Source organism: Cyprinodon variegatus, unplaced genomic scaffold (assembly GCF_000732505.1).
Source record: "Cyprinodon variegatus isolate N-32 unplaced genomic scaffold, C_variegatus-1.0 Scaffold923, whole genome shotgun sequence".
Taxonomy (NCBI): Eukaryota; Metazoa; Chordata; class Actinopteri; order Cyprinodontiformes; family Cyprinodontidae; genus Cyprinodon; species Cyprinodon variegatus.
Genome location: NW_015151376.1, coordinates 255,186 through 273,300, shown reverse-complemented (window position 1 = coordinate 273,300; position 18,115 = coordinate 255,186). Strand labels below are relative to the sequence as shown.

The 18,115-nt window shown below is 35.3% G+C and overlaps 1 protein-coding gene across 3 annotated transcripts in view; it reads left to right on the top strand.

Moving 5' to 3' along the window:
* col22a1 (collagen, type XXII, alpha 1) overlaps positions 1 to 18,115 on the top strand; it is a 107,398-nt gene that overhangs the window by 45,279 nt on the left and 44,004 nt on the right. For all 3 annotated transcript variants that reach the window (XM_015398287.1, XM_015398288.1, XM_015398289.1), the window contains 10 exons: positions 4,733 to 4,786; positions 4,875 to 4,928; positions 6,067 to 6,102; positions 7,495 to 7,524; positions 7,980 to 8,033; positions 8,134 to 8,178; positions 13,395 to 13,448; positions 14,759 to 14,812; positions 14,951 to 15,004; positions 15,118 to 15,171. In XM_015398287.1, the coding sequence (XP_015253773.1) occupies positions 4,733 to 4,786; positions 4,875 to 4,928; positions 6,067 to 6,102; positions 7,495 to 7,524; positions 7,980 to 8,033; positions 8,134 to 8,178; positions 13,395 to 13,448; positions 14,759 to 14,812; positions 14,951 to 15,004; positions 15,118 to 15,171 (489 nt within the window). The remainder of the gene's footprint in view (positions 1 to 4,732; positions 4,787 to 4,874; positions 4,929 to 6,066; positions 6,103 to 7,494; positions 7,525 to 7,979; positions 8,034 to 8,133; positions 8,179 to 13,394; positions 13,449 to 14,758; positions 14,813 to 14,950; positions 15,005 to 15,117; positions 15,172 to 18,115) is intronic.

Here is an 18,115-nt window from a genome sequence, read left to right as displayed (position 1 = left end):
AAATTATATTTTTCCTTTAAAAACCAGAAAAATAGATGTGGGCAGTAACTGTTTCATTAACTCAGTTACATTTAGCTGAGCGACATTTTTCCGTCTCTATGCCTCAGATCGCACATAATGTTTTTTTTTTGGACATTGAATAAGTAAATTCTCCTTTTTGCTGCTGCACCAATTTGGAAATCTATGGATATTTTCTTTGTTTGTAAAAAGAAGGTTCTGATTCTTACAGTAGATTCACATTTTTTTAATCAACTTTGATTATAAAATACTCTTTCCCCCCAACATAAACTGAAAAAACTGACTCATCTCAACAGTAACACAAAGGAAATTCAGAGAGAACTCTCAAAAGAAGTCTAAAGTAATAGCACTAGAAAAAATATCTAAAAATGAGCAAAAATGTCTTAAATTAATGGATTTACTCTTAACTTGAGTAGGTAAATGAGATTCTTTGCCAATGGAATGAGTATTTTTACTCTTAAAATTAGATATTTGGATAAAATGCACTTGAAATACAACAATGCAATTGTGTTTTCTTATTTTAAATGTAAATTGTCTTATTCCATTGGCAACGTATCTCACTTACCTCCTCAATTCAAGAACAAATGCACTTATTTTAAGAAAAAATGGCTTGTCTAGATTTCAATTTTTTCCAGTGAGAGCTCTTTATCTCTCTCTGCCCTGTACAGTAAATTCTTCATAGAGGCATGCAAAGATAAATTCAGATAACAGAGTAAAATTTCAAACCTTTGGTATCGATTCATTACATAGTTCTCCTACAAGAGAAGCAGAGTTCAATTGTTGATAAACAATCTTTCACTTGCTGATTTTTTAAAATTATATTTTTCCTTTAAAAACTAGAAAAATAGATGTGGGCAGTAACTGTTTTCATTCACTCAGTTACATTTAGGTGAGCGTCATTTTTTTCGTGTTTATGCCTCAGATCGCACATAATGTCGTTTTTAGGACATTGAATATGTAAATTCTAATTTTTCCTTGCTGTACCAATTTTGTAATCTATGGATATTTTCTGGGTTTGTAAAAAAAGAATGTTCAGATTCTTAGTTTTCCATTTTTAATAAACCTTTTCCCCCCAAATTCCTCATAAACTAAAAAAATTGACTCATCCCAACAGTAACACTTATAAAGGAAAATCAGAGAGAGGCCTCTCAAAAGAATTCTGCCCTAAACTGTACAGTAAATTCTTCACAGAGGCATCCAAAGATAAATCCAGACTAAAGAGTAAAATGTTAATCCTTTGTAATCGATTTATTACTTACTTCTTTTACAAGATAAGCAAATTTAATTGCTAATAAACAATCTTTCACTTGCTGATTATTTTTATTATTTTCCTTTAAAAACAGAAAATACATTATATAAGTATAGATGTTTGCAGTAACTGGTTTCATTCACTAAGTTACATTTAGTTGAGTGCCTTTTATTTAAAAAAAAAATGTTACTTAAGTGATATTCTTGTTTGAATATCACCACTCTTACTTGGGTACATTTTCTGGTCACTCCACCCAGCAGGAGAAACAGAGATAAGGTGAAATATGGTTAGCAGTAGATAAGTTGTTAAACTTTCCTAACCTATATAGGTACTCTGCATTAAAGGATATTTTAATAAATTAGGCATAAAAAGGAGAAGAAAAAAACACTTTTCTTCACTGCAAATTTGTAATTATGAACTCATGTATTAGATTTTTTTTATTTCATTATATAAGTTGTAATACCATAGTTTGCTAATAACTGCCGGTAAGATTCATTATTTCCAAACGTTAAATCAGATGTTATGATCCAGCAAGTACCCAGTACTTCAGGAATTTTTTACTTGAGTAAACAAATGTTAAAGTAGTGCTACTCTTACTTAGGTAAGAAATGTTGGGTACCATACCCACCTATGATAAGAAGCCAAAAAGATAAGTAGCGCTGAGATACTTTTCTATCTCTGATTAATTTTTTATCCTATGAACAGATTTACTATTGCCTTACTGTGTGGGACGTGGCACCGATATAATGATTTTACACAAAGAATAAAAAGTTTAAGGGTTCAAACCAAATTTAGCATCCTAAATTCTTGATGGCCACAGAAAGCACAGTTACCAGCAATAAAACATCACCTCTGTTGGAATTCCTTACATAATGTAGATCCTTAATATTAGATAATCCCATTTTTTTAAAGATACTGTATAGGAATCATCATGTACTCTTTTTTTTTTAGCCTTCGTGTTATCTGTTAAAAGTCCTGTTCTCTCTCATCTGTAACGGCGTCATTGACCTTCATATATCAGCAGTGACACTCTTAAGTGAAATAATTTAAATAATTTGACATTTTATTTTCAGAAAATTATACAAAAAAACAATTTACTTTTTTTTGCAGATGTTAAAGATGATAAAAGCAGCATTACTTTTATTGTTAGAACTAGTTTAATACCAGTTTTTAATTATTATGGAGCAAAGGTATGTGTTTTAGGAAATAATCCCGGAATCTCACATTTCAGCAAAGATAAATATCATAACTTGTTTAATATTGTTGTAGTTTTTGGATAAACATTATTAATATAATGTAGAACTGTAATGGACTGTAGTCACTTTTTGAGTAACTGCGTAAGACCATCTAACCGGCTCTTCTGTCTTTATGTCACATAATCTCCCCCAAAGACACTCTGACCTTTTATCTTCGTTCTGAGGCCTTCCTTTTCTTGTCATGAACATGAAAAAAAAACCAGTTTGCTTCTTGTGACTCTGTCATGTTTAAATTATACGCTGAGAGAAGCAGAGCTACACTGCATGGCTGAAAGTGAAGCTAACTCTATACATAAACACTAGAAGCAGACATGTGTAGCAACATGTTTTAGGAGAGCACATCCCAATGATAGCAACCTATTCTCATTATGAGTGTGCATGAAATCGTACGAAAAGTTATGCACCGTAATTTCGTACGTTTTGGACGTTTTTTTCGTTGTATGCGCATGCGCATCTGACGCGCCATTTACGAATCTAGAATATAAATTACAATTAGCCCTAACCCTGACCCTAACCCTAAGATATAAAACAGCAAGCAACGTAGTTGGAGACATAAATAAGTGATGATTGCACTGTTTTTCCCAGTTTTACGTCCGTCCGCGGATCTGCTTTTTTTTTCTGTCTGCCAGCACATGCGCACTGATCTGGTTTTTTGAAGAACGTATGAAATCGTACGAAAAGTTATGCACACTATTTCGTACGTTTTGGACGTTTTTCCTCAAAAAACCAGATCAGTACGCATGCGCTGGCAGACAGAAAAAAAAAGCAGATCCGCGGACGGACGTAAAACTGGGAAAAACAGTGCAATCAGCACTTATTCATGTCTCTAACTACGTTGCTTGCTGTTTTATATCTTAGGGTTAGGGTTATTGTTAGGGCTAATTGTAATTTATATTCTAGATTCGTAAATGGCGCGTCAGATGCGCATGCGCATACGACGAAAAAAAAACGTCCAAAACGTACGAAATTACGGTGCATAACTTTTCGTACGATTTCATACGTAAATAATGAGAATATTTTGATGATAGGCATGTGGGACAACTAATAGATAACATGATCCATCCTGAAGGCTGAGATTGTCCACTATATTTTTAATTTAGACAGCATATAAATATCTTTATTAACAAGGGCTTGAGAAAAAAACTTTTCTGTCAGTGTAATTAGTGTAGACTCGCCTTGAATTGGTTCTAGTGCCTGTAAGTTTTCGGCCATTCCCTAATAGCACATTGATCCCTGCCTGGTCGTCACAATGAAAATGCTCTCATAGGCCACTGGAGTAGATCGGCCAAACATTTTACACAAGTAAGAGTGCTACCTTATCATATTTCCACTTGATTAATAGTAGAAAATACTCATCAAACAAGTCAGGCAAGAGTAAAAAAGTGTTTTGCAAATTGACTACCCAAGTACGGTGTTGGACCCCAGAATCTGATTTTGTTTCTATACTTGATGTAGTCCGAGAAATGTTATGGGCAGGTTCTGGTATTTAAAATAGAATAGAATAGAATAGATTAGAATAGAATAGAATAGAATAGAATAGAATAGAATAGAATAGAAAATCCTTTTATTCACCCACAATGGAGAAAATTTGTGTGTTTACAGCAACAAAAAGATTATAGAAAAAATTGTCATACAAATGTGGACCTTAGAAAATTAGAATAGATAATAAATAATATAATAATATAAGAATAACATAATAGTGAAGAGTTAAAAGATAAACAATAAAATACTCAACTAACTACACTAAATTGAACAAAAAAAACCCACAAATAAATAATATGATAATGAATAAGAAATTGATGCAGAAGAAACACTTCTGCAAATAAGATTTTCAACTTAAAACTTATTAACTTAAAATAATTAATGCAGATATGTTAGAATAGGGTAAATAACCATTTGTTATATTTTCACCTGATCTTAGAATAGCTCCATTTACTCCCAGAGGGCGAAGTAGACAGAAATGTTACCCAAGTATGAATAGTGATACTTGACATAAATTTGGCTCATTTAAAAGTAAGAAGTATATCAAAGTAAAACTACTTAAAGTACATTTTTTTTATAAAATATTAGATTCTACCCACCTCTGGCTTCCACTGGTTTAATAATGTTTGCTGTTTTTTTCGGCTATTTTTAGGCAAAATATGTGATAAAACTGTTTTCTTCTACCTGCAGTCAGGAAAAAACTTCACACAAACTTTTTTTGCTTTAGGGTCTACCAGGTGTGGACGGATTACCAGGAAAGCCTGGATTTCCTGGGAAAGATGTGAGTTTACATATATATTTAACATCCTGTTTTTAAAACAGAACTAATTTCAATTTCCTTACAATTTTATTTTATTTTTTTCCAACAGGGTTTGAGAGGACTGGCTGGAACACCCGGGCCAAATGGAATCAAAGGCAACAAGGTCTGCCCACCTTCCTATTCATCATGTGTGCAAGACATCTCGTTTAAATACATTTTAAATATATAGAGGATATAATGGAGTGATTATTTTTTCCATTAGTCTTTTTAGCAAAGATTAAAAAAAAAAAAAAAAAAATGCAACCAAGAAATTACACTTTGAAAAATGCCTTATTCAAAAATGTTTTCCAGTAATTTTGCTCTGTTTCCTTTTTTTTTTTCTTAAATTTTCCTTTTTTTTATTTCTCCAACATTTTTTGCATTTTAATTCTTGAACTTTTTTCATAATTTCTTTTTTTTTTATTCAGGTAATTACTTTTCCACTTTGCAGATCACAATCTCTTTATTTCTGGGGCGGCTTTTATCTGGAGTTTGGGGCAAAGAGACAGTTCTATTGGTCTCTATGGACATTACCAACATCCTTCTTATTGGTCAATAAACACGTCATGAGTGACTGTTTATAATGGGCTCATGAAGAATAGAATGTGATCTGTTTCTTTGGAAAGAACGTAAAAAGACTTCTTATGTATCCGAGAAAGATACATTTAAAAAATAAAAAATATAAAATATAAAAAACTGTATAAAAGATTAAAAATACAGTTTAAAAAAACTTACATTTGAAAGAAAATCTAATAAAAAAACAAATGAAGTCTGAGAAAACAGCAAAAACTTTCTTTTGATTAAGAGATCAAAGTCTGCTTTCTAGATTGCATTTTTTTTTTATTTCTATTTAGCAAATGTAGAAACCTTTCAGTGCTTCCAGAGCATCAGTCTTCTTTCACCAGACATTCCTCTGTCTCCTCAGTGCACCACCAAAGTAATTTGTCTAAGGAAATAAATTGTGGAGCTCATTTGTCTGTCTGTAATTACTGACTTTGATGTATCCTTGTTATTGACACATGCTTGAAATACCAAATCCATGCTGTATGTACACAAAAGTCAAGGTTCACGTAGAAACACATTCCAGGATAATTAAACTAGCAGTTTTACTTTGTTTCAGCCTGTGATGACAAAACACTTTAGCAGGAGTCATTTTATGATTTAAGGCAGGAGCCATGTTTTTAACACATTGTGTCATGGCCGTCTTTCTAAGGGTCTAGTTATTCTGATGATGTTTGTTTTTTCTGTTAACTCTGCTTCAGGGGGATCGAGGCCCTCCTGGATTACCTGGGGATATGGTAAGTGCCAGTAAAAACCCCACATTTTAACCCAAACCCCAGTATTTCAACCCTAGAACTTGCAGCAAGGCATTTATTTCAGCATGTCCTATGTATTTATATATATATTTTGTTTTTATTAATATAATACAACAATAAAAAAACATAAAGTGGGGTCAGAAGTATTTAAAATTTTGTTAAAGTAATCCAATTCAATTAATTTCTGTTTATTTATATAGCGCCAATTCTCAACACATAATCTCAGGCTACTTTACTGAGACGATTTAACCAGATCAGAAAGTTAGATTGATTCAAAGTTTTCTAAAGAAAACCAGTTGATTGCATCAACTTATTGACGCAAAGGCAATCCTTCACACAAAGCATGCTTGTAGTCACAGTGGAGAGGAAAAACTCCCTTTTAACATGAAGAATCCTTCAGCAAGAACCAGGCTCAGTGTGAGCGGCCATCCGCCAAGGCCGACTCGGGTTCAAGGAGACAGTAGAGGCAGAAAAGGCAACTGTCAACCAGCTCCACAGGCAGCCCTGTCCAGGAAACACACAGCCAGACAGGCGAGCTCCGAGCCAGCTCCCATGTCAGAGGATGAAGAGGACACATCCAGCCAGTCACAGTCAGAGAAACAGGACCACACCGAAAAAACAGACTGATCTCCAACATCTATAAACAAAGGCGTTGATGGCAGCAGCACAGCTGATGTTTCTCTCCAGGATGGAGTCACAGCCAGACAGAAACTCTACCGAGCGTCTAAGCTCCTCACCCTTCCTCTAAGGCAGTGCCCATCCACCATGCAGAGAACTTCAACTCCTGCAGTTTAGGCAGAATCCTGAAGGGCACCTTTAACCATGGCCTTGTACTTGCAGGACCTGATTCTCACCTCTTGACCAAGAGGTGAGTAGTCCAACAAAGCCCTGTTTTTGGAACAAAACTAAGAAAAACAAGGCTTTATTAGGCTACTGTATAAAACCTCGAACTCAACGCTATTCCTGACATTTTGAATTGAAAAAGCTTCCTGGATGGGAAGCGAAACGTCTTCAAACTTGGAAACAAAGTCCAGTGGATTGTTTTTCATTTTTTGGGGAATGACCTGGATGACTGAGAACCTTCACCAGAATATCAGAGACACTGTTAAAAAATATTTCATCTGATCAATGAACTCCTCCTACTTAGATGCTTCTGAGAAGGACTCTCCTGCCAATAATATATACTACTGGGTTACAGTAATCTATAAAGTCAGTTAATCCCTATTGGATTAATTAACTAAACTTTAACAGAATCAGAACTAAATTTTAATGAGTTGGTTATCAGGATCTTTGTCATAATAAAGTTTAAAATACCAGAGTAACCACTGATTAAAGTTACATCTCATTGATCTACTATTTTCCTTTTTATACCAGGTCCAACTGGAAGGCCTGAGAGGTGAAAGGGTGAGTAACATGTTTGGCTGGAAGCATATTTCAACCATTCAGTACCATGGAGAGATACAGTTCATGATTATTGTGTGTTGTTTTTTTTTTCACTCACATCTACTTCAATATCTACTCTTAATAATTCTTATTCTTAATTAATATTAATAGTTACATATCATATTTTCATGGGAAAATAAACAAAGGCAGTTCGTTTTAGTCAAGTTTTTGTTTATGGGAAAATAAACAAAGACATTAGAAACCGTAAGTTGTGCAATCATTTCTAGAGTGAAGTAATTCAGTAAAACCAAATGCTAATCCTGGCAGCATCCATTGATGTAGGGTGTCCTCAAAACCTGACATTTTTTAAGGTCTACCTATAATTTTCTACCACCTGTTAAAGACAATCAACTTTGTTTTGTCCTCACAGTTCTAAGTACAACGCATACTCATACATTGCCTTTTACTTGTTTCAGGGAGAACCTGGACCTCGTGGGCCACCAGGGGCAGATGGTCCCCCTGGACCTCCAGTAAGACTAAATGACTTCTGATTTTAAGGATAAAAATAAGACAATTTTGCTAAAATCTCAATTGGACTGTGGATGTTGTGACTAACTCAGTGTTTCCTAGGGTCCTATGGGGGCAAAAGGTCTGCCTGGTGAGCGTGGAGAACGAGTAAGACTTTCACATTGATTTTGAATGTGGTTGATCTGGTAATAGGTAGTTGCTACTGTATACGTACGGGACATTTGCAACGGCATAAGAAAATATTGTTTGTGTCTGAATTGGAGTTTGTTCTGTGTAACATGAAAGGAACAGGGTCAGAAAGGGTTGATTTTTTTTTTGGTTTGAATTCTTGGCCTTATTGATCTACGTCTGTCTGTGATCTAAGAGTGCCTTAAAGTAATCCAGAAATGTTCAGATGTGTGGGAGAAAATGAATTCTGGTTGTTGTGGTCAGTGATTTTTTTTTTACTGATACAAACAACACCAGCAAAGTTTTATGAAGCAAATAATATTATGGCTTCATTTTTATTCAGTTCGTGACTTGCTCTCTTGCATCAATATATATATATATATATTGAGTGTTTATATGGCTTGTTGTTTATGAAATTTATTTCCTTAAGGGAAATATTAACGGGAATAAAACAGACAAGTTTCACTCAGTATACTCATAATATCATTCAAAATATTCAAGTTTCATTGATTATATTTCAAGTCATGTCAATATAGATAATAATTTCCTTGCGGGCATGCCAGTATTTGTAACAGCAAACATACTGGGCAGAACCCTTAAGCTCCCAGGACCCGAGCATTGAGGAAAAAGAAAGACCACCTGCGGTCGGTGAGGAGGGGTTAACTAAGAAGAAGTGGATGTTACATTTACTTTTTTATTTATGAAAAAAATATACATATTTTCAACAATTTTGGAAACTTAGACATTGCCCTTTGTTTTGTTTAGTTTTTTTCATTTTTAGGAAAAACAACATAGGTGAGTGGAACAACTCCGCTTTCAAATAATTACATATAGACCTTTTACCTTTTATTTATTCATCTTTTAGCCAGTTGCTAAGGCAAACTCACTGGTTAACATTTTTCTGAAAGTAAAGCGAACAGTTTCTGCTGAACAATATGGCCAGCAACTGAGAGGACTCCTTTGCATGGAACCTTCGGATGCAGGTGAGGGTGGTCTGACGCATGCCAAACGTAACACCTGAGGTTGAAGCTCCGACAAATGAATGATTTTTAAGACTCGAGGTGCTTCAGTGAAACCAAAAGTTCTTCTTGCAGTGTGAGCAACCCACATCTTTATTTACTGCTCCATCTTTGGGTTTTTTAATACTCGATCAGTCTGTCCAGGGGGCCAAGGGGTTCTTCTCACCCCTTCATCTCTTTCTAACAGACAATTGAATTATGGGTAAAACAGCACGGTGCTAATTCCAGAAATTAATCATCTCGCGTTAACGCTTTCATTTTGACAGCCCTAATACACACATATATATATATATATATATATATATATATATATATATATATATATATATATATATACTGTTTTTCTAAATTAGCCTTTAGTACACTTTTATTTATTTTTATTTTTTTCAGTTTTATGTTATTTAAATTACTAGTGTGAATTTCTAATTCTCTTTAATGAGGTGCAATAATTTAATTGCAATAAAAGGTGAACCCTTACCCTTACTGCTCTTTTTTTTTAGATGAAACCATACTCCATGTTTTTATGTTACTTCTTGTGAAACTATTACATAGAAGCCCCTCACACACACACACACACACACCGATCTTCTGGAAGTGTTTAACTCCTCATTAACAGGGGTCTGGAGTTATAATTTGCAGCTGCTCAGTTTGGCAGTTGCGTGAAGCCAAAGCTCTTGTGGCACAAACTGACCTACTTTGATCCCATTAAATCATCACTTCCCCAGAGCTTCTCGAGAATTTAAACTAAGACTTAATTAGGAAAAAAAGCAAACCGTTGAGCATATTCCACTTTTTTATATGTGTGAAAACAATAATATAGTGCTTTTTTATGTTTGTATTATGGGAGGCTGTGCAGGGAATAAAAAAACATTTGATCTTGTGCACTCGTAGCTGGATGCTTTAAAATATAAAAACATAAAGGGGAAAAGTTCATCATTTGAGTTCAATTTAAACATTCTTTCTTAGTCCCAAGAGAAAATAAATGTTTGTTTATTTTATTTGGTGTTGGAGAATTTTAGTAGATGTAGACAGGAACTTTCTGTTATAACAGTCTGTCTTCCAAAGGATCTAGAAAAACCTTTGAATTAAGATGCTCTAATGAAGAGGATGCTCACTATTTTCCATAATTTTCTTTTTATGAAGAATTCTTAATCATAACTTATTTTCAGAGGTTCCAGAGACGTCCCTAGAACAAGAGCATGTGTGGGTTCTCTCTGGGTATTCTGTCTTCCTCCCACAGTCCAAAAACATGAATGTTAGGTTAATTGGTTTCTCTAAATTCTCCTTAGGTGTGAGTGTGTGTGGGAATGGTTGTTTGTCCTGTTTGTCTTTGTTTGTGTTGCCCTGTGATGGACTGCTGACCTGTCCAGGGCAGACATGGCAAAAGTACTCACTTTCCGTACTTGAGTAAAAGTACAGATACTTGTGTTAAAAAGTACTCTGGTAAAAGTGGAAGTACTGATTAAACTTCTTTACTCAAGTAAAAGTAACAAAGTACAGGCTTGTAAATTTACTTAAAGTATAAAAGTAAAAGTAGAAACCACTTTTTTCATGCCGTTGCCTACATTTTAAATGGATGTCTGCCAATAGGACTAGATCTCCGTTGTGTTCATTTTCAATCATCTCGTTGTCCATGCTACTATGCTAACGCCACCGCCACCAAGCTGCAATGATTTGCCGCCAATGAATACCGCCGAATCTGTCGATTCTTCTTGTAGTGGTGCGTCAAATGCAACGTAGATTCCCATCCAATTAGATTGAATTTGGTATTGATGACGTGAAAAATAATAACGGTAACTCCATTGAAATGATTCAAAACTAAAGTTACGAGCCAATTTTTTAAAATGTAAGGAGTAGAATTAAAAAGTCGCCATAAAAATAAGTTGTAAAGTAAAGTAAAAATATCAGAAAAATCTACTTGAGTACAGTAATTAAGTATTTGTACTTCGTTACTTCCCATCTCTGGTCCAGGGTGTACCCCGTCTCTCGGTAGTAGACAGCTGGAGATAGACACCAGCACCCCTCACGACCCCACTTGGGATAAGCATGATAGAAAATGGATAGATGAATAATAATGTGGGAAAAAGTACTGAAAAAAATGTAATACTTTGCAGGAAAGCCTTTGTTGGCAATGATAGCTGCAAGATGCCTCCTGTATGGATAAATTAGTCACATGCATTGTTCAGTTATGATTTTAGCCCATTCTTCCACAGTCTTAAGTACTTGAGGGTTGAGGGTTATAGATTTTCTATTGAATTCAAGTCAGGTGATTGGCTGGGCCATTCTAGCAGTTTTATTTTCTTTCTCTGAAACCAATTGCTAGTTTCCTTGACTGTGTGTTTGGGGTCATTGTTTTGCTGAAGTGTCAACCCTTGTTTCATCACCATCATCCTGGTAGATGGCAGCAGATCATAAACATCAATATTTGTACTAAAATATTATTTTTGTCATGATTTGTGGACATTAAGATCTAAAGAGAAGCGCCATCTCCTGGTCAGACCTTGTAATTCAGTGAAACGGTGGAGTCAAAGGGGAGTGGGCTGCCATTCGGCTGGGGTTTGAATGGGAAAGGCCATTTTGAATGGCTGCAACTGGTGTTTTTGGGGTGATGGCACATTGATTCACATGTTCAATACTTTTTCCCTGGGACATTCCAAATTATGACACCTAACTTAATTTTTGGACATCTATGGTCTGATTTCTTAGAGTGTGTGGATTGGATGGATTGTTTCCACCATCTGGTGAAAATGTCTCCAAAGCACCTTCTCCTGTATCAGCCCAATACTACAGTCTGATGTAATGCCACATCGCCAGACAGGACACTGTTAAAAAAATATAAAGAATAGAATAGAAGAAGAATAGGCATGCAATGACTATTCAAAGTTTTTTTTTACTGAGATCCACACATCTACACCAACTCCAGCACCAATACTGTCTTCTATAGCTCTGCGGTCATTGAAGGCTGAGTTTTTTATGGTAATGGAAGAAGGCAGGAGGTCTATCCATAACAATGGATAGACCTCCTCTGTATGATACTCTTTATGCCTAACACCTGGGATTTTCTTTGTGTACACTCCTCAATAATTCCCCATCTTCCTTACCGAAAGCTTTTTGTTCTAGTTTATCATTTTCTTTAGATCACTGGTGATCCAGGTTTTCTTATTTGGGAACCATTTCACTGCTCTGGTAGAGAGGGTGTTATCTACCCATACCCATTGCACTGATGTCCTCTCCATGTTGATGGCACAGTGCATCCTGGTCTAAAGTTTAACAACAACCTTTCAGGGCTTCTTCAGCTTCCTGTGACCATCTTTGTACAGTTCACAAAATAAAAGCCCATTGCAGTAATTGTGCAACAAACTGTTTATAGTTTGCAAAGTGCCATGACAAAGTGCACTGTGCATTCTTCACAATGCCGGTTTTTACACATTCAGTGGTGACGCAGGAATCTTTGGCAAATGCTTGTTTTTAGTGGGGCTAGTCTATATATTTTTTTGTTTATTCAAGAGCACAGTTCATGAAGCAAAAAAATAAAAGAATAGAAATCAGTCGAGAAGTAGGAATTAATTTGAACATTTACAGATCAGTCAGAAAGCGAGGAGCTCTTTTTTGTGTTTGTTTTGTGTTGCAATCACTTTTTTGAGTGCTTCTACAACTTACTCATTGATATTTAATTTGTTTAAGGAGTGCAGAAGGTTATTACAATATTTCAGGTGTAGCATGTTTTCTACAAACAAACATTTTCGACTTTAGTAGAGCTTCAATATTTACCAAGAGATTAGTCCTCAGAAATATTATGGAACATTTAGAGTAATAAAGCTTTTATTAAGAAGGTATTATTTTCCATTTGGCTTTTAATGATAGATTATGTAATGTTGAGGTGTTTCACAGGGAGAAAAAGCACCCAAACACAGATCTCCCGCTGAAATGGATAGACTTTTAGGTGTTATTGCTTCATAGCTACATGTAAAACCTCTAGATTTTCTACCCAAACTGTTTCATGAGAGTAAAACCCTCACTCTAGCTTACTTCAGGGGCAGTTTTCTAAATTCCCCAAAGTGAAACAGATGCATATTGTGAGGTCAGAGACTGGGCTTATCAAATGTTATGATACATGCAGTGTTGTTCTTTTTTTTTTTTTCAAATAATTTATTGATAAAAATGTATGTTTCTCAGGGAAGGAAAGGTGACAATGGACTGCCGGGAGTAGATGGCCTTCCTGGACCTCAGGTAGAAACAAAACCTTTTTTGTAGTGCACACATTTCCTTCATTCTTATAACACCTGTAAAATATACAGCAAATAACAGCAAGGCAATCATACTGGGATGTCATCTAAAACCCCCATCTAGCAATTTAGATTTCATCTCTTGTGTTGCTCTTCTTTTTTATGGTTATGCTAATAGATACGAAAGGAAAAACAACAAATTCATTGCTTAAACCATGAAGTTAAGGGGACTTGTTATAGGACGTGTACACTTGAATAAAAGCAGAATTTAAAAAAAAATCTAAACTTCCTTGCAAGTATTTTAAGCAGCGCCCTCTAGTGGATTATCATAGTTAATATCCAACACACAATTTTAGCTCCTGATCCCACACATTAATGCAGTAACTTACAAAAGATAGTAAACTATGCTGCAGTACTAGGAGTTTTTGTATTGTTAGATGATAAGATGGGGTCTGTTTCATTATTACCTCCATCTCCATGGCTTTGAACCTCAATCTTCTTTTATGGTTGCTCTCTTACTGCCTTTGGACAAAGCAATCTGTTTTTTTTAATCAGCAGAAACTTTATTCATGCAACAATCTTTATAGATCATTCTCAGCACGCCTGCTTATTGCATGTACCAAAAATGCATTGTTGTAAGACAATGGAAAGTGGTCAGAGTCAAAACGAATTATAGTCACTTTGGTTAACAGTAACATGTTATGAATAAACCTTGAGAAAGAATCGGGCTTGTTTTGGGAAGAAGCTATGTCTGGTCTACAAACACCCTCACACAGGGGCATTATGTGGCCTTGCAGGTGAAAGAGAATGAGTGAAAACCTTTATAGTGAGTAAATAGGATAAATTAATATATGAAATAAGAGAAATCTAAATATTCCGACAACAGTAGTTCAAAAAATGAATAACCAATATATTGTTAATAAATAAGATAATTACATGTCCCATTAAAATAATGAAAATGCTTTAAAATGATCAGTTAAACAATTAACAATTAAACAATTGTTTAATTAATTAATTAATTAAACAATTAATTCATGGATTAATAGAATTATTTCACTTTATAAGATAGATTCATATAGTGTGAAGTAATTTTATGTATTTTTAGGGAATCTCGAGTCTGTTGCACTGTTAATTTTGGGGTCTCAGGCTTAAAAGTTTTGGAACCTCTGAGCTAGGACATACAGTTACATGTTTTTTTTTTTTAAGTTTGAAGTAAGACAGTTTACAGTTTTTATCTTTTACTGTTGTAAACACAAAATAAACACAAATTATATACAGGATGAAACCTCAATTGAAACACTGTTTATCTTAAAGGGTTCAGCAGGTCAGCCAGGCTCACCGGGGCCACCAGGACCACTCGGTCCCCCTGTAAGTTATAAATTAAAATCAAGACTTAATATTCTTTTTTTATGATTTTGTTAAACATGCTTACCTAAACTGTGTATGTATAAGCCTTATTTAGATAATCTAGAGTGCACTGACGTATCTTTATTACTGTTTTTTAAGGGTCTCCCTGGTGAACGAGGGTCTCAGGGTAAACCAGGAGACACAGGGAAACCTGTGAGTTTAATTTCTAATCCCGAAAAATTATCTTCTTATACTGTGGCTCTCAAAGTGGTATTTGCAATCTGTCCTCGATGACTGTAACTATTTATTGATACAACCTTTTTTAGGGTCTTCCTGGTAAAGATGGTCTGGATGGTCTTCCTGGCGCTGATGGGAATATGGTAAGAATACGCCTCAACAAACCTTTTTTTAACAGCAACAAACAAGATTATAAAATCTGAAAAATTTCTTCCCAAAGGAAATAATTGTAGTAACTCACATGTATTTTTTTTTAACAAGTTTTAGATGTTACTAACTATAGGAACAGTCTGTCTTGCAAATCTGGAAAAGCCATTGACAAAAGAAGAGGCTCCCTTCTTACATGGCCTCTTCAACTTCCTGTTAACGTCTCTATACTTTTCCAGCATTTTTAAATCTGTCTACTTATTCACACACACACACACACACATGTTGTGTCACAATATCCTTGTGGGGACCTTCCTTTGACCTCCATTCATTTCCCACTAATTTATATGGCCTAACCGTGACCCTTGCCCTAACCCTAACCATTACCGACACATACCTATCCCTAAACCTAACCTAAACTCAATTCACACCTTAGTCCTAAACCTAACCCCCACCCCAAGAAGAGAAACTGTCCTTATGGGGACCAGTTGTTGGTCCCCACAAGTACCTATGAGTCCCCAAAATGTAGCATATTCCTAGGAAATTGTCCCCACCAGGTATTAAAGACATGGCCACACATTACACACACACACACACACACACACACACACACACACATATATATATATATATATATATGTGTGTGTGTTTCACTATATAGAAGGATATGACTTTTTTTATTTATGTAATTCTGTTTTCTTGGTAATTGTTTCTTTTCCATTTTGTGTCATTGCAGTTTTTCTAGTTTTCTTTTTTTTTGTAAAGCTTTCTTTTACAGTACATCGATAACCATGTAAGAATATGGTAATAACAGCAAGTCACACTAAATTTCTTGGTAACAGGAAAGATTTTACTTAGTAATTACCCCAAAATTAAGGTATATATGCAGGTAATTACCTGCATGTAATAATCACAATTGCATGTTACTATGTAACAATGGAGACTTTTGGTGGGTAATTACCATCAGTTTACCACATACCAGTTTCTATTATTGGCCACCACCTACCAAAGTAAATAATTACTTGTGATCAGGTAAATAAAGCAATATAAAATTGAACTCAAGTTATGTATAAATAAGTGTTCAATTGAGAAGATTGGCTTGCTGTCTTCTAGGTTTGGTTTTCTGTTATTTGCCAAGAAATAAACTGTATTTTAGTAGATAATAACACATTAATTTATTGCTGTTGGTGAAATGACTGAGTTACCTGTAATAACAGTTTGACATCTAAGAAGTCTGACTTTACCTTGTCTGCCTTAAATTTGAAGCACAGCACTTACCAAAATTTCCATAAAGTGTTCCTTGTTACATTGTAATATAGTGTAACTTGCTTGTTACCATGTTATTACATGGTTACTGATCTGCTGTAAATGAAAGGGTTACTGTATTTTTCAGCAGTGTTGTGTTTTTTGTGTTCTTGAGCCAGTTTCCTTTCCCCCATCCACTAGTTGCTTCTATCCACACTTCCTTGTTAGCTCATTAGCCTAATCTTTGTTTAGTCTCCCATCTATATTCTCCCTGTGCTGTTCCTTAGTGTGGGTTTCTCTTCATTGCTTTGCTCTGTGTGTGTTTCTCTCTGGTGTCTCCTGGTTTTGGTTTCTATTTTATTTATTTCTGGATTTGTGCTCCTGCTGCCATCTGCAGCTAACTCTTCATCATCTCTGCCTCCTACTCTTTGCATTTGGATCCTCAACTATTTTCAACCAAACCTGACAATGATACTGCAGCCACGATAAAAAAAAACACTGCATTCCTGGTAGATTCTGTCTGAGTCCTTGCAAGGGCTTGGAGTTCTTCTAATTCTTTTCCTGGAGATCTCACATTGATCCTAGTGATTGTTAGAAGAGATTTCTTGCATTTCCTCCTTCTCTCGCTTCTCGCCTTCCCTCCTCTGCATCCATGGCACCTCATTTTCAACTTCCCTGGGACTTTGGGAAGTAGTTGAAATATTTTGTTAGCTTTTTAGATATTAACAATCTCCTCCTGGCTGGAAATATACAACTTGACATTCTTGCTATGGATACATATCATTACAAACATAAAAGATATTGGCAGAAATTCTCTCAGTTGAACAGCATCCAACACCAGAATTGGAAAAAATAAACTTTTAGCTACAAACAAAAGTACTGAAGTTCTTTAAAAAAAGAATAGCAGAATCAAGCTGGTAGACCTACTCTAACATTCAGCCACCTTAAGCACCACGATGCTAAACTTGACACTCAAACAAGCACTGAGGATGCTTTAAATATTTTGTAAAAATCTGTTAAAAGATTAATGAGTTTAAGAACGAGCTCAAATGACAGAATTCTTATAAGACAAACTGCTAATAAAGCTTTTGGGGGGGCATGATGAGATGTGGGAACCAAAGCAGAAACACAATGATGTGTGAGATTGCAGTTGCTGCGTGGAGATTTCATGCAAAACATTCAAAAACGGAAGTGAAAAAAAGTAATTTTCATCTATTTGTCTGGAATATTACCACAAACGGTGAACCATGACACAGTGTAGGTTCATCCCAGGATTGGCTGGCTCTCAATAATAACTTCAAGAATGCATATCTCTTCATCCAGGTCACAAAGGAACCCAGAAACACATTTAAAGCCCTCATGTTTCCCTCTGTGTTCCCGATTCATCAATAAGAACAAGCAGGTGTTAAATTTTAATATAACCTGTTAATGACCATTAACACAAATACTGAGGACTGATGCCACAAGTGTTAGAAATGTTGGGAGATGTGGGTTTTGTTATATCTGGCATGTTGGTGGTAGTGCGATGCTCTCAACTTTGAATTCTGCTCTTTATGTCATCAGCAGAGATGGGGAATCATTATGCAGAACAAATACATGACATGGAGATGACTTGATGGCTCCAGATCCCCCATCTCTGGTTGTTAGGCCTTTAACCTCAACTAAATTTGTAATGATCTCAGAATATTGGACCCA